This window comes from Myxine glutinosa, chromosome 1 (assembly GCF_964187855.1).
Source record: "Myxine glutinosa chromosome 1, kmMyxGlut1.1, whole genome shotgun sequence".
Lineage (NCBI taxonomy): Eukaryota > Metazoa > Chordata > Myxini > Myxiniformes > Myxinidae > Myxine > Myxine glutinosa.
This window is the reverse complement of record NC_136261.1, coordinates 346,244,887-346,262,048: the sequence shown is the minus strand read 5'-3', so window position 1 is coordinate 346,262,048 and position 17,162 is coordinate 346,244,887. Positions and strand designations below refer to the sequence as shown.

The window sequence follows — 17,162 nt, the reverse complement described above, 5'->3', positions numbered from 1 at the left end:
ATCACTATGCACTTTAACAACATTAATAATCTTATCGATAATGGAGGAGATGCGTGCGTATATGTGTATATATATATATATATGTAGGAGTTTGTATACACACATATATAATTATATATATATATATATATCCATCTATCTATCAATCTATCTATCTATATATATCCATCTATCTATCAATCTATCTATCTATATATATCCATCTATCTATCAATCTATCTATCTATATATATCCATCTATCTATCTATCTATCTATATATATATCCATCTATCTATCTATCTATCTATATATATATACATCTATCTATCTATATATCTGTCTAAGGCAGTGTTCTGCAGTGTTCTGGCAGTGTTCTGGGCCCTGTGCTTTTTCTGGTCTTCATCAATGATCTCTCTGACTCTCTTGAAAATCCTCTCTATCTCTTTGCTGACGACTCTACTCTCTGTCGCTCCATTCTTCATCCCTCAGATCGGCAGTCTGCAGCCTCCTCACTCTCTGCAGACCTTGACAAAATCACAGACTGGGCAAACAAGTGGAACATGTCTTTCAATCCTGACAAATCTCACACTCTTACGATGTTTCTCCGAAAAGACCGACTGGACAACCCTCCCATCCACTTTCTGAATAATCCTCTCCAAGAAGTTCTGTCACTCAAGCTTTTGGGTCTCACTATCTGCCATGATCTTTCCTGGGAAAACCACATTTCAAATCTGACATCCAAAGCCAGTCGCCGACTGGGCATCCTCCGTCGTGCGAAGTCCTTCCTTGGCACACCTGAGCTCCTCACCACATACAAGGCTTTCATCCGCAGCTCAATGGAATACTGCTCTCCCCTCTGGGCTGGTGCTCCTGCCTCACACCAAGCTCGTCTTCACGCTGTTGAAACCAAAGCATTCAGAATCATTGGAATCTCCCGCGATGAAGCTAACTCCAAGGACCTCTCACTCACTCACCGCAGGCAGGTTGGTGGTCTTTCCGTCTTCTACCGACTCCTCTCTGGCCTTGCCCCCCCCAGCTCTCTCTGGGCTCTGTCCCGCAAATATTCCTACAGGTCGCACAAGATCTGCCTGCAACCCTCTTATGGTTAAACTGCCAAAATCAAGACTCTCTGCTCACCTTCACTCCTCTTTTCTCCCACCTCTGGAACAAACTCCCTCACTCTCTTCAATCCCACTCCACCCTCCAGGTCTTTAAAACAGCTGTTCACCACCATCTCTTATCTTCCCCCATCCAAAACCTTGATCTTTTCTACCCCCGCTAATTTCACCACAATTCCACTTTTTTGAAATACCAACTTCTGTCCTGGAAGTCCTTGGTGTCCTTGTGTTTTATACTTCTCCCACCCCCCCCCCTTCCCACGCCTCCTCCCCCCAAGCCCTCTCCCTCCCACACATCTCCCTGCTCTCAAATGTTGTGTGCTCTCAAGTGTTTGTGTGCTTCCCCTTCTCTCCCCATCTTGTCTTCCGCTCCCTCTTTTTATATATTTTGTTTGTCTGGTTGATTTGTTTGTGAAGTAAATGTCAGCTCTTTCACGAGCCTCGAATCAGTATACAAAAAAAAAAAAAAAAAATCTATCCATCTATCTATCTATCTATCTATATATATATACATCTATCTATCTATCTATCGATATATATCCATCTATCTATCCATCTATATATCTATCTATCTATCTATCTATATATATCCATCTATCTATCTATCTATCTATATATATATCCATCAATCTATCTATATATATCCATCTATCGATCTATATATCTATCTATCTATATCTATCTATCTATATCTATCTATCTATCTATATATATCCATCTATATATATCCATCTATCTATCTATATATCTATATATATCCATCTATCTATCTATCTATATATATCCATCTATCTATCTATATATCTATCTATCTATCGATATATATCCATCTATCTATCTATATATATATCCATCTATCTATCTATATATCTATCTATATATCTATCTATCTATATATATCCATCTATCTATATATATCCATCTATCTATCTATCTATCTATATATACAAATGTATATAACGATTTCTGTTTATATATGCATATATATTTCTATCAGTTGATTGTTTGTTTGCCATTTGTATTACAGTGTGCAAGAAGGTAGAAATAAATGTATATATAAACAGAAATCGGGCGCTACATCTGACTCACCCTGTATATATATTGATCAGATATCATTTATAGATGATATCTGATATATATATATATATATATACATGTATATATATATATATATATATATATATATATATATATATACAGGCTTGGCATTTAATATGGAATTTTTTTTTTTTCTTGACCTGGGTTTACTTTCTTAACTCAGTATATCAATCTGGTGAGTTTCTTTTACACTTTGGTGATTTATTTGTTAAAAGAACCATGTCACTGATTGTCTGTCGCAGCAAGAAGTCAACAACAGGATTATATCACAGGTGGCGTGGCAAAATGTACGGACAGGTGCATTTGAAGATTGGCTTCACAGTCGGGTATACAAGGGTTGCTGCGTTCTGTATTAGTGGAAAACAACTGCTGCACGTCTCCAAAAGTTATTGCCGCTTCCTCTGGAGATGGTCCGTCAACTCGACAATGTTGTTTGTCATGGAGTGGTGGCCTTACGAAATTACGGCATGAAACAGCGTGCTATTGCTCAGCAGTATGGCATCACTCAAGGTCAGGTGTCAAAGATCCTGAAACGAAATGCTCAGAGGGGTGTCCCTACTCCAATACCGAGGCCAGGACGTCCCCGCAGAACCACAAGGAGGGATGATCGCCAGCTGCACCGGTTAGTCCGCAATGGCCATACCAAGTCAGCTAATCGGCTTAGGGCTGAGTGGCAGCAACTGACAAATGTGCCTGTATCCAGAAGGCTAGTCAACCAATGACTGGTTCAAGCAGGCTATCGTGCCAGGCGTCCCCTGGGAAAGGCACGCCTGACCAGACAACACCGCTAGCGCCGATTGCAGTGGGCCAGAGAGCACCGTCAATGGCAGCGAGGACACTGGAATCACGTGATCTTCAGTGACGAGTCTAGATTTCTGGTCTATCGTCAAGATGGCTGCGTCCGAGTGCGCAGACAAGTGCATGAAGCCTTCAACAAAGATTGTATAGTGCCAAGAGTCCAAGCTGGAGGTGGTGGGGTGACCACTGGGCTGCTTTTCATGCAGGGGGCAAAACTAACCTTGTTGTTCTGAATGGAAACCTGAACCAGTTCAAGTACAGGGCCATTCTGGAAGAAACATTGCTTCCATTTGCTCGTGCAGCCTTTCGAGGAAGCTTTGTCTTCCAAGATGACAATGCACGGCCTCATCGTGCTCGCATGATCCAACACTTGCTTGCTGACCAAGGTGTAGAGCATATGGAGTGGCCTGTCATGTCCCCGGATATTAATCCGATAGAGAACTTGTGGGCAGAATTAACGCGTCAAATCGACCACTTGGACCAGCAGCCGACCTCTGTGCGTGAATTGCAGCAGGCTATTGTCACTACATGGCAAGCGATTCCTGTCCAAACCTTGGCAAATCTCGTGAACAGCCTGCCTCAACGTGTATGTGCTCTCCTGAATGCTCGTGGGGGTTACACGAAATACTGAACTGTAATTTTACTGTCCGTAATCCCAGTCGTAATATAACTTTTGTGTTTGCTAAAAAAAATTTTGGCTAATGTGCAAAATAAAGAGATACTTCTGGAAAACGTACATTAGTTTAACACAGTACTGTCCATGAATTGAGTTCGATATCAGTTTACATTACTTTCAAGGATCAATTTATTTGTTTCGAAATGTCAAATGTGGTTTTTGTTTCTTTAAAAGGTCACATTAACAAAATCTAGAATAATTTCAACATAATTCCAATGAACTTTAGGCTCTAAGACATCTTGAAAAGTAAGTTCACCCCCACAAAAAAAATATTCCATATTAAATGCCAAGTCTGTATATAATCGTTAGATTAAATAAGACGCGGACGTAGCTTCAGGACGTCGATCTTTAATTGTCGACCAAGCTTTCGACCAACAAAGGTCTTCTTCTGAGTCAGCCCCAAGTTCAACGGAATATTATATATATATATATATATATATATATATATATATATATATATATATATATATATATATATATATATATACATATATATATATATATATATATATATATATATATATATATATATATATATATATATATATATATATATATATATATATATACATACAGTCACGTGAAAAAGTAAGTACTGTACACCCCATGTAAAGTTTTGACTTTTTCAACATATTTCAACATACAGCTATTTGATCTTCATTTCAACAATATTGATAGATAAAGGTGATATTATATAACAAATATCATGAAACATTTACATTTTGTAGTCCATTGTATCATTTAAATAAACATAAATACAAATTTCGCATGTGGAAAAAGTAAGTACACCCTTGGTTCTAATAGGTGGTATTGCCCGCTTTGGCAGAAACAACCTCAAGTAGGCGTTTCTTATAACTGTCTACCAGTCTCTGACATCGACTGGGAGAAATTTTTGCCCACTCCTCCATGCAGAATTCTTTCAGCTGTGCGATGTTTGAGGGCTTTCTTGCATGCACAGCTCCTTTCAAATCCCCCCACAACATCTCGATGGGATTTAGATCCGGGCTTTAACTTGGCCATTCCAGAACCCTCCATTTCTTTCTTTTCAGCCATTCCTTGGTGGATTTACTGGTATGTTTAGGGTCATTGTCATGTTGCAAGGTCCACCTTCGGTTGAGCTTCAACTTTCTGACAGATTGCCTCACATTATCCTCAAGCACCCTCTGGTACAATGAAGAATTCATAGTGGATTCTATGATGGTGAGCTGCCCAGGCCCTGATGCAGCAAAGCTGCCTCAAACCATAATATTTCCACCACCATGCTTTTCAGTTGGTATCAGGTTCTTGTGGTCAAATGCTGTCTTTGGTTTTCGCCAAACATGTCTTCTGGTATTGTGGCCAAATAGCTCTACCTTTGACTCGTCTGCCCAGAGCACATTGTTCCAGAAGTGCTGGTCTTTGCCGAGGTGTTCATCATCAAACTTTAGTCTTGCCCTGATGTTCTTTCTGGACAGCAAATGTTTCCTCCTGGCACACCTCCCATGTAGATCAAACTTGTGCAGCCTCTTTCTAATGGTAGACTCGTGCACTTTGACATCAACAGTGGCAGGAGCTACCTGTAGGTCCCGTGATGACATTTTGGGGTTCTTAGAGACTTCTTTCAGCATCTTCCGGTCTGCTCTCAGGCTGAACTTGCTGGGGTGGCCTGGCCTGAACAAGTTGGCAGTTGTTTGGAATCTTCTCCACTTGTAGATGATCTTCGGGACAGTCGAATGATTGATTTCAAATTGTTTGGAGATCTTTTTAAGTCCCTTCCCAGACTCGTAAGCATCTATAACCTTCTTTCTGAAGGCCTCAGAAGCTCTTTTGATCTAGGCGTGGTGACGCCGCACACTTCAAACAACAAAGAGCAAACCAAACTAAATGTCTGAGGTTTAAATAAGACAGGTTCCTCCAAGATCCTCTCTAACAATGTTCTAATCAGTTGCACCTGAGCTGGTGCACCTGATTCAAATTTTAGGTATTTGAAGTAGTGATAAATGTAGGGGTGTACTTACTTTTTCCACATGCGAAATTTGCATTTATGTTTATTTAAATTACACAATGGACTACAAAATGTAAATGTTTCATGATATTTGTTGTATTATGTCACCTTTATCTTTCAATATTGTTGAAATGAAGATCAAATAGCTGTATGTTGAAATATGTTGAAAAAGTCAAAACTTTACATGGGGTGTACTTACTTTTTCACCTGACTATATATATATATATATATATATATATATATATATATATATATATATATATATATATATATATATATATGTATATATATGTAGGAGTTTGTATGCACACATATATAATTATATGTATATGTAGGAGTTTGTAGCGCCACCTTTGGTGGCAGCCAGTATTACAAATCATCGGCCTTTCCCTTCTTCATAATATAATGGAATCTACCCAAAATTATCATGTGGAATATGACATGTTGTGATTAATAAAATGTCTTTTTAAAATGACAAAAATTATAAAGTGCCTTTCCAAGAATGTTCCGCTGCACATTGTCCACCGAAGGTGGGCCGAGAAGGGCACTCTCGCCCGGGGGGTGGGAGTGTCCGCTAGTAGCAATAATAATATAGAAACAGAAGCTCCCTTACAAGGAACTTCAACACAGGAGGAGGCCACTCGGCCCATCAAGCCTGCGCAATGGTTGCATCACTGTGCTCCTGGAGTGCTTTCAATAGACAAAAAATATATTGACCATTACCTCGTGGTACACATAACACTTCAGCAAAAACATGCTGAAAAATGTAAAGCAAAGACATTGATCTATCAATAGCAATGGCGAATGGAAAACTCTGTTACCTGTTTGCAGGTATGCTATCGCTGAGGGATAAATTCTTGAAGTCACCTGCGAAACACGCACAGTGCAAGATGTTACACCAAGTTGTACACAAAGCTCATTGAACCTGGATCATGTGGTGTACCTTGAATGCAAAGGGCCCGATTTACGTTTTGCATTCAACTGTAAATCAACTGACAACTTCATTGATTTCCTTTTCCGGTTTTCTGGTCGTGGTTGCTTCTCTTGATGTGGCGAATGATCTGCTTCCAAAAAGCTAAGTAATCGCACTGGATGAGTCTGCGCTGCCGTCAATGTTATGCTCTGCGTGTCAATTGTTCTTGATATCGAGTGCTCATTCCCGTGTATTTTTTTCGTTCTCATTCTAATTATTTTGATTGTGTGTGTCACACTCGGATAGTTCTGGGTCTACCCGTATGTTTTATTTTTTCAGCTGCTTCCCATACCCACTTGCCGTGTCTCCATTCAACGCAGATCCCCTGACTTGTGAGGCAGGCATGTAAGTCCACTACACCACACGACTCACATACATACCGTAAAATGAGGTGAATAGGGACAAGAAGGTGAATAGGGACAGCAAGGTGAATAGGGACACAAACTGAAAAAAAGTTCGGAAACTTTTTTCACTGAAAATTGATAACCAAACTGATTTGTTGATATTTGGGTTGAAAGTGTTCTCTTGTTTTTTTAAAAAGCAACTTATAGTCCCTATTAACCCCATATATGGGTTAAATAGGAATAAATAGGATTTTTATGGCTGTCCCTATTCACCCCGTTTTACGGTATGTATGCGAGTCAAGAAATCAAGAAACAATCCTGAGATTCCAACTTATTGCTAAATTGATAGCTCAGATGGATGCACATAATATGCACCAATAATATAAACCACGGTGCCAATGAAAAAAAATATGGGATAAAAAGTTTCTCCAAACTGTCCCTATTTCTTGATTATTTTTTTGTATTACAGCAGCAGCAACAGCAGCAACAGCAGCAGCAGCAGCAGCAGCAGCAACAACAGCAGCAGCAGCAGCAGCAACAGCAGCATCAGCAGCAGCAGCAACGTGATGTACGACCTCTTTCAGATATTGGCTCGAGGGTGAGCAGAGGTTCAAATCAGGAGCAGCAAAAAAAAAAGAAATGATATCTGATCAATGTTCCACTCACTTCAGTTTTTCTTTGCATTCTTTGGAAATCAAATCGTTTACCATTAGAGTGGAACCAAACATGCAAAGTCGCATTTGACAAATCTCTGAATTGGGCTCAGCAAGAATGGCAGCAAAAAAATAAAATGGACAAGAACAGCACTCGGTAGAGCGCATGCCTAGGTTAGGCTGAAGAGTTTACGTTTTGTCTCCCACTGATAGGCCAGATCTGGATCCTCACCTAAACCAAACTCGAATCGGCTTGTTCTCGTCACCTAACCAACTAATTCACCTAGTTTTGTCATAACTTGTCCACAACTTTTTGAAATATCATGCTATATATACTGTATATCGTTTCTGGGCCCAACCCTCAATGGTGAAGAATCACTTTTAAAAATTCTCGGATCCGGATCAAGATGCAGATCTTCACCAAAATCGAATCAATAACATGTCCACTAAGCTACCTCCAAATCTGTCCATAACATTTTTAGATATTGTGTTATGTATCATTTTTGGGCCTATAACGCAATAGTGAATAATCACTTAAAATTATAGTATCCGGATTTTCAACAAAATCTAACCAAAACACAAAATCACGTCCTTGCCACACTCCCAACCTGTCCACCAAGTTTCTCCCGAATCTGTCACATCTCTGAGATACCCTGCTCAGAGATAGACAAACAGGGGTTAAAACGTAACCTCCGTCTACCTGCAGCAGCGGAGGTAACAACACAGCTAAAGATCTTTCCAGGGTCATAAGGTAAAGACATACAGTCACGTGAAAAAGTAAGTACACCCCATGTAAAGTTTTGACTTTTTCAACATATTTCAACATACAGCTATTTGATCTTCATTTCAACAATATTGATAGATAAAGGTGATAAAATATAACAAATATCATGAAACATTTACATTTTGTAGTCCATTGTATAATTTAAATAAACATAAATGCAAATTTTGCATGTGGAAAAAGTAAGTACACCCCTACATTTATCACTACTTCAAATACCTAAAATTAGAATCAGGTGCACCAGCTCATGTGCAAATGATTAGAACATCGTCAGAGAGGATCTTGGAGGAACCTGTCTTATTTAAACTTCAGACATTTAGTTTGGTTTGCTCTGTGTTGTTGAAGTGTGTGGCGTCACCATGCCTAAATCAAAAGAGCTCTCTGAGGCCTTCAGAAAGAAGGTTATAGATGCCTACAAGTCTGGGAATGGATTTAAAAAGATCTCCAAACAATTTGAAATCAATCATTCGACTGTCCGGAGGATCATCTACAAGTGGAGAAGATTCCAAACAACTGCCAACTTGTTCAGGCCAGGCCACCCCAGCAAGTTCAGCCCAAGAGCAGACCGCAAGATGCTGAAAGAAGTCTCTAAGAACCCCAGCATGTCATCACGGGACCGACAGGTAGCTCTTGCCACTGTTGATGTCAAAGTGCACGAGTCTACCATTAGAAAGAGGCTGCACAAATTTGATCTACATGGGAGGTGTGCCAGGAGGAAACATTTGCTGTCCAGAAAGAACATCAGGGCAAGACTAAAGTTTGCTGATGAACACCTCGGCAAAGACCAGCACTTCTGGAACAATGTGCTCTGGGCAGACGAGTCAAAGGTAGAGCTATTTGGCCACAATACCAGAAGACATGTTTGGCGAAAACCAAAGACAGCATTTGACCACAAGAACCTGATACCAACTGAAAAGCATGGTGGTGGAAATATTATGGTTTGAGGCAGCTTTGCTGCATCAGGGCCTGGGCAGCTCACCATCATAGAATCCACTATGAATTCTTCATTGTACCAGAGGGTACTTGAGGATAATGTGAGGCAATCTGTCGGAAAGTTGAAGCTCAACCGAAGGTGGACCTTGCAACATGACAATGACCCTAAACATACCAGTAAATCCACCAAGGAATGGCTGAAAAGAAAGAAATGGAGGGTTCTGGAATGGCCAAGTCAAAGCCCAGATCTAAATCCCATTGAGATGTTGTGGGGGGATTTGAAACGAGCTGTGCATGCAAGAAACCCCTCAAACATCGCACAGCTGAAAGAATTCTGCATGGGGGAGTGGGCAAAAATTTCTCCCAGTCGATGTCAGAGACTGGTAGATAGTTATAAGAAACGCCTACTTGAGGTTGTTTCTGCCAAAGGGGGCAATACCACCTATTAGAGCCAAGGGTGTACTTACTTTTTCCACATGCAAAATTTGCATTTATGTTTATTTAAATTATACAATGGACTACAAACTGTAAATGTTTCATGATATTTGTTATATTATATCACCTTTATCTATCAATATTGTTGAAATGAAGATCAAATAGCTGTATGTTGAAATATGTTGAAAAGGTCAAAACTTTACATGGGGTGTACTTATTATTTCACGTGACTGTACCTCCGCAGTTACCACACTCAGCATTATCCTGCTTCCCGATGTAACAATGTGGCATTGTTACACTTCTGTGGCAATCATTGCAATCCCATACATAATGAAAAACCTGTCAGCTTCCCCACAGCCCGAGCCCAACTGCATTCAAATATGGTATAGCTAGAGCTGTATGGAAGCTGAGAATATAGGTGTGAACCCAAGCAGCAAAGTCAGGTCTATTTCATTTAGCGAGTTATCTGTACTCTAGCCAGCCTTGGTCCCAAGGATAAACTTCCCACCACCGGTATGTGCATTCGACATTCCCGGGTGCCTTGCCACTGTTCACCTGACCCAAAGCAGTTTGTAATTTGTCAGAAGATAGAGCAGCCAGATCTAGGTCAGAATATATAGGGTTCTACTCCACCAGTCCAAGAAGAGCATCGTTCACAGTTAAGCTTCCACACTATAATTCTTCATCATGACTAGGCCAGATATATATCTCTGCTCTATCTCCGTAATTGTTGATTGTTCAAATATCCCTCCTTCCCTATCAACAGCGGTGTCGCTCAGGGTTCCGTCCTGTCTCCAACACTCTTCTTTTCATCAATGACCTTCTTTCTTCTACAAATAACCAAATGGACTGATATGCTGATGACTCGACATAACATTCCTCCATGTTTTTCCCATCTGCCCCATCTTCCCTCACTCGATCTACATCTTGTTTCATCGCAACCACCTCTTTAAATTAGGATTTAGACAAGATTTCCCAGTGGGACAAATGTAATCAAGTTAAGTGTAATTCTTCTAAAACTCAATTTCTTCCCATCTCCCTCCAAAACTCCTCTCAACTCAACAATCTCCTTTTAAAGCTCCACAATTACACTATGTGATACAATAAACCTACTAGGTATTACCCTAACATCAAATTTATCCTGGAATCCACACATTACACAAATAGCTAAGTATGCCTCGAAGAAACTGGGAGTCATATTCAGATATTGAAGATTCTTCTCCTCTGAACAATTGCTTCAACTATATAAAAGATTGATTGGGCCTTGTATAGAGTACTGCCGACTCCAACATCTGGGGAGGTTCCAGCTCCACATACTTACTGGACAGAATTGAATCCAAAGTAATCCGACTGATCAACTCTCCCAATCTGACCTCAAAACTCGAGCGGCTCGAATTACGAAGCAAAATTGGCTCTCTTTATCTTTTCTGCTCGTGTATCTCCACCATTAGCGAGACCACGGTTTACTCGACAAGCCACTACATCTCATGATTATTGTGTGGCCATTGGCAACTCAAGGATGGCCCGTTATGATGTTTGTTTCTTCCCCTCCCCTGCCAAACTCTGGAATCTTCACCTTCCCATGTCTTTCCAAACACTTACGACCTTCCCCTTTTCAAAAAGCAGATTTTTTTTTTACTTCCTCAAAAACTCTTCGACTATTCTCTCTTTCTTCACAAGATGAGGACTATATAGTCCGTGACTAGATCCTTCAACATAAAAAAAGATTCTAGAAAGTACTTAGTGAGGCTCTGCCGACCTTGTGGGTGGAATGGTAGATCGACGTGGCCCAAACGTTTCTTTCAATGGGTCAAACAAGACCTTGGTGTTGTGTCTAATAGCAAAACTTGAATCTCCGCTGCTTTATGTCTCCACCATCTAACCTGCATATGCTGCAGGTCCTTATATAATCTCAAATTGCACTGTTGATATACCTCAACTGTTTCTTATCTTTCTCTGTCCGAGAAAGAGTTGACCGAAGCAGCCCAGCATACAATTTACGTTTCTCATTTTGTGGCAAGGACATCTCATTAACCTGCTGATCAAAGCAGTCCCGGTTATGCATCAAGCCACATACAAGCCTATATTTATATTCATATACCGCTGGCCAGGAGTACAAATAACACCTCACCTTGTCTGTTTGGCTTCTTCTTCTTCTTTACCACAGTCTCACCAACTGGTACAGTATTAAGGTTTGAACCCAAGCAGCAACATGTCATGTCTACTTCATTCAGTGAGTTCTCTGTACTCTTGCCAGCCTTGGTCCCAAAGATACACTTCCCTCCACCGTTATGCATTTGAAAAGCATTAAGTGCTTTGTTAAAGTCTTTTTCACTCTCCATCCAACTACTGAAATATTTTCCCTCTTCTTCTTCATCATAAAATCCTCGAGAACAAAACCAAAGGTGTTTTTCTCCACAGCAATAGTTATCCTCTTCATCCTCACAATCGATAAACCCTCCCCGACATTCCATCATTTGGTCACTCACTGCGTGGCGGCTTTGAGTTTCCATGGAAACGGGGCTCGCTGGCAACTTATATGGCCTCTCCTTGTCAAGTAGAGCGACACCGCAGCACAAAAGCTGCCCCAAAATCGGGCCCGGACGTCGTGGTGAGACCTGGACACCACAGCTAGCAGAGTCCGGAGGAGAGAGGGAACGGCAGTAACCGTGGAAGTAGTGAAGACGTTGTACGGGTGAGAGTAAAGCCGGACGAACAAGGCAAGGAGAAAGACTGTCCAACTGTTGTCCAACATCCATATTGTCGGAGTCGTTGTCATCATCATCTTGGGCACGATGAACTAAAGGCTTCCGTGCTGAAGAGGCTTGACAGCGACGTGTTGTCCCCTGGATGGACAGAAGAAGACAGACAAACAAAACAGGAGAACTTAAGATTTAATATCTACTCCAACATCAACAAAAAAGGGTCTTCCTGTGTTCAACGGGTTACAGCATTCCGTATTAAGGCTAAAAGTAGCTACTTCCGTGATGTAACGATGGAACAGATGAAAACTTCTGTAAGACAAACTGTATTTGTTGGGCATAAGTTCACGAGTACATCCTAATATTAGCATCGAGTGCATCACTGGAGTGGAATGGTGCAATTATTCCCTACAGTTCTGTGCTGACCGGTGTCGTCAAGCCAAATAAACACAAAATGGGGTGATGGTTGTGTTTCAGTCATAAGAGAACATAAGTTATTACCCTGCGCTCACGAAGTGAAAAGTGTATGGATGTCATATGTATGTCGTACGTATGTATGTATGCGGTACATACGTGTCTGCATTTTAAAAATTCATTTTCTCAACAACCTTTGGTGCGATTGACACTGAAGTTTTACCAAAATATGCCTCTACACGTGTAGAACGTTTCAGTGATAATTATGACATCATTGGTCACATCATACAAGCGCCATCTTGGAATGAAGAACCGAAAAACTTTGGACCTCTATATCTCCAAAACCGCTCCATGGAAAAGATTGAAACGTGGCTCATTGTAAAGAACTCCGCATGTGGAATTAAGGATTGTTAATGATGACGTCATTGTTGCCTTCATTATGACGTCATAAGCCTATCAGTACAAGGCTTAGTCCGATCAGTTTGAAATTTATTGAGTGAGATATACGCAACAATTATATTGGAGAATGTAAACTTATGACTTCATCGGTCACGTGGCCTGGCAGCCATATTGTATCAATAAAAAACCCTTAAAAGGGGTGGTCCGACTTACATAATGAGGAAAGTTTATTTGTTTGATTGTTCAACTTTGCATTCGGACCCTACAGGAACCAGTGCGACCAAACTTAGCCCGGGCCACCTCTTTCGTCCAGAGAAAGGCCGAGGGCTATGTTTCCCACAAAAAAATTGACACCAGATAAAACCAGATAATTGCCCTTCAGGCCTCAATTGGGGCTTGTGCTTATACACTGCCTGAGTTCTTTTTTCCCCGCAGGCGATCGAATAATATGTATTGTGAAGATCGTGTGTTGAGGTTGTAATGATTTGTTGTCAACCACACAAATTTATAATTATTCGAGTATATCATTTGATTTCCCTGGGCAACACCGGGTACTTTAGCTAGTACTGCAATAAATGTACATGTATACAATTGAGGAATAATTGGCAGGCTATAAAAGAGCAAATCAAAACTCATGATGTGAACTCCAAAAATCCCATGTGACTGTAGCTCATGATGCTGGGATCCCACATTCAAATCCCATTCACTATGTTATGTATGTGGCTTGTCTGTTGTCCATGAATGTCTTGTGTAAATTTATGTAAACGTACACTCATTCCTGCCAATATTCTTGTCTTCCAAACGTGATATATATATATATATATAGAAATAAAAAACACAAGGTCATCCATTATAAGACTTTAGTCTGTGAAAAAGATGTATCACGTTATACCCGAGGAGAGCGTGTTTTCAAAGGAGCAGATTTCACTTTGCCTGCGTAATGTTTGTATAAAGCACAATATCAAATGACGAACAGTTGTAATTGGATATCATGCCATCACATGACTCTTACTCAATTGGTTTCTCACACACAATATAAATAGGCCTATAATGCAATGCAAGAACAGAGCCACAGCTTATGTGTTGATTACATTTCATGACACCAGCTTATCACGTGACTCTTACAATACGGAACTTTCCAAATGACGTGTGAATGATAATGAGGCGTTTTTGTGCACACTCAGTGTGTGCATTTCCAGTGACTCGGTTCTGGTCGCCAGGCACTTTCAGCTTGCCGTTGCTCGGGCAAACTCGAAGTGAAATAGTGTTTTAACATAATTTCTAGCATTTAAATTTTAAATGAAAGAGAGGCAATTTCAAAATGGTTAACCATAATTTTTATGTTCCTGGATGTAAATCAGACTCATGAGAATATAGAAAATACGCAATTTGGTGTCTGTCTGTCTGATGAATTTTTGACCCCAATACATCCGTTGTTACTTAGGCAATCTCAACCAAACTTGACAGGATGACGAAGGGTTACACAATGAAGGTTGTAGCGCATTCATTTGCCCCCCTTCCCAAGGGGGTTTTCTCACCCGACCGGGTTTTCCCCGCCATTGCCGTCAATGGGGTTGCATGTTGAGGTGTATATCAATGTTAAGTTAGCTTTATCGTGGCGTTTTTCCAAGGCCGCTTCGAATAACAAAATTAACGATAATAGCATAATATTGCTACGGTTTTTGCGCGAAGCCCGTTCCCTTACCAAGGGGAGATTAAGCCCCTTGTTCTCCTTGGGTCTTCGAAACCGCGAGACTGAGTCGCCACTTCCGGTCAGACGCGGGACAGGGCTTCGGGACAATGTTCGCACGTGCCTAAGTACCCACGCCGCCGCGGAAGCGGGGATCAAGTCTCGCACGAACCACGCATAATTTGAGTACACCCGAGCGGATGGCGTACCACGTGGTCCGTGCTATTGGAACCCGATCAGAGCGATATAATTCGTACCATGCTAAGTCAATGATGGAAAACACGAGACGCTCGAATCAAATAAATAACAGGTTTAATTATTATTTACAATGATTGGTAGAAGAAGCAGACACACAGGGCAGTCTTATACAGTCTTAACTTATTTCCCAGACAATGGGGCCATTCACACTCACAGGGGGATGAAGGAAGAATGGTTCATGCGCTGAACGCGCCGGCTCTGGTCGTCCAGGAACAGCTCACCCGGCGTGGCCCTCTGGCGGTCACTGCACGTATCCCGGCGTAGACAGGCAGGCAGGTGGGAAGGAAGGATCCTCGCGGCGCGTGTATTGGCAAAGCAGGCAGGCGGAAGGAAATATTCGCGCGTCTCTGGCCCGGCACGGCTGTCTTTCACAGCACGATTAATACAACTGCGTGCTTTCACTCTCGTAACTCAACGGAGGATCTGACTCAAGCTCAACCGAGAACTCAACTTGTAACTCATGCGCGTGTCCTCCTCACAACTCAACAAGCGCCTCTCCCCTCATAACTGAGGTGGGGGCTCCGGGAGACAGGGTTATATTGCCACGCCCTGGCCCGCATCGAATGTTCCAAACCACGCCTTTTGCAGCAGTGGTAAGCCACTCCCCTCGAGCCCTCATTGGCGGCTCGTGCTTACCGGTCACTCCCACTCTTCCTGTCCCGCCTTCCTTTGGCCTTGATCGACTTGTTCAGGCCGGCCTCGTGGGATTTCGCACCAAAACCACAAACAATCAAGGCATCATAAGCATTGGAAGGAGACCTAACTCTCATTATTCTACTCAAAGCAAACTAAACATAGGAAAGGTCTACGCTTACATTTACTATGAAATAACTGAGCTTAAACGAGGCTACGTGTAGTGTAACTAAACTATGAGGGGAAATTAACCTTTTATACAACCACAAAACCGCAACAATATTAATGTTATTACAAAAGAATATTAATACCATAAATATCCCACTTCCCCAAGGGGTTTTTCCTCCTTGAACAAACGTCGAGTCAACGTTTATAGATAGCTTATGATGTGGCCAGACAGAAGCCTCTCCTCAGTGAAAGACACATGAAAGCCCACAGAATCTTGTTTCTCACAGTCTGAGAGTCCTTTAGGTGCTTTTTTTCAAACTCCAAGCAGGCTTTCAAGTGTCTTTCACTGAGGAGAGGCTTCCGTCTGGCCACTCTGCCATAAAGCCCAGATCGGCGGAGTGTTGCAGTGATGGTTGTCCTTCTGGAAGTTTCTCCCATCTCCACACAGGATCTCTGGAGCTCAGCCAGAGTGACCATCGGGTTCTTGGTCACCTCTCTTACCAAGGCCCTTCTCCCCCGATTGCTCAGTTTGGCCGGGTGGCCAGCTCTAGGAAGAATCCTGGTTGTTCCAAACTTCTTACATTTAAGAATGATGGAGGCCACTTTGCTCTTGGGAACCTTCAATGCAGCAGAAATTTTTTGTAGGCTTCCCCAGATCTGTGCCTCGACACAATCCTGTCTCTGACCTCTGCAGACAGTTCCTTCGACCTCATGGCTTGGTTTTTGCTCTGATATGCATCGTCAGCTGTGAGACCTTATATAGACAGGTGTGTGTCTTTCCAAATCATGTCCAATCAATTGAATTTACCACAGGTGGACTCCAATCAAGGTGTAGAAACATCTCAAAGATGATCAAAAGAAATGGGAGGCACCTGAGCTAAATTTCAAGTGTCATAGCAAAGGGTCTGAATGCTTATATAAATGTGATATTTCAGTATTTTATTTTTAATAAATTTGCAAAACTTTCTAAAATCCTGTTTTCTCTTTGTCATTATGGGGTATTGAGTGTAGATTGATGAGGAAAAAAAAGAATTTAAACGATTTCAGCATAAGGCTGCAACATAACAAAATGTGAAAAAAGTGAAGGGGTCTGAATACTTTCTGAATGCACTGTAGATTATTTA

At 41.3% G+C, this 17,162-nt stretch overlaps 1 protein-coding gene across 2 annotated transcripts in view; it reads right to left on the bottom strand.

Moving 5' to 3' along the window:
• The window catches only part of LOC137413029 (uncharacterized), an 80,149-nt gene that overhangs the window by 5,252 nt on the left and 57,735 nt on the right, over positions 1-17,162 (bottom strand). The window contains exons 5-6 of one of the 2 annotated variants that reach the window (XR_010981598.2): positions 12,264-12,620; positions 6,477-6,522 (exon numbers count right to left, since the gene is read on the bottom strand). Coding sequence is in view for 1 of the 2 variants with exons in the window: in XM_068098411.2 (XP_067954512.2) it covers positions 6,477-6,522; positions 11,906-12,620 (761 nt within the window). In the remaining variant the exon portion in view is untranslated. Of the gene's footprint in view, positions 1-6,476; positions 6,523-11,905; positions 12,621-17,162 lie in introns of both variants that reach the window. The other variant, XM_068098411.2, reaches the window with a different exon arrangement.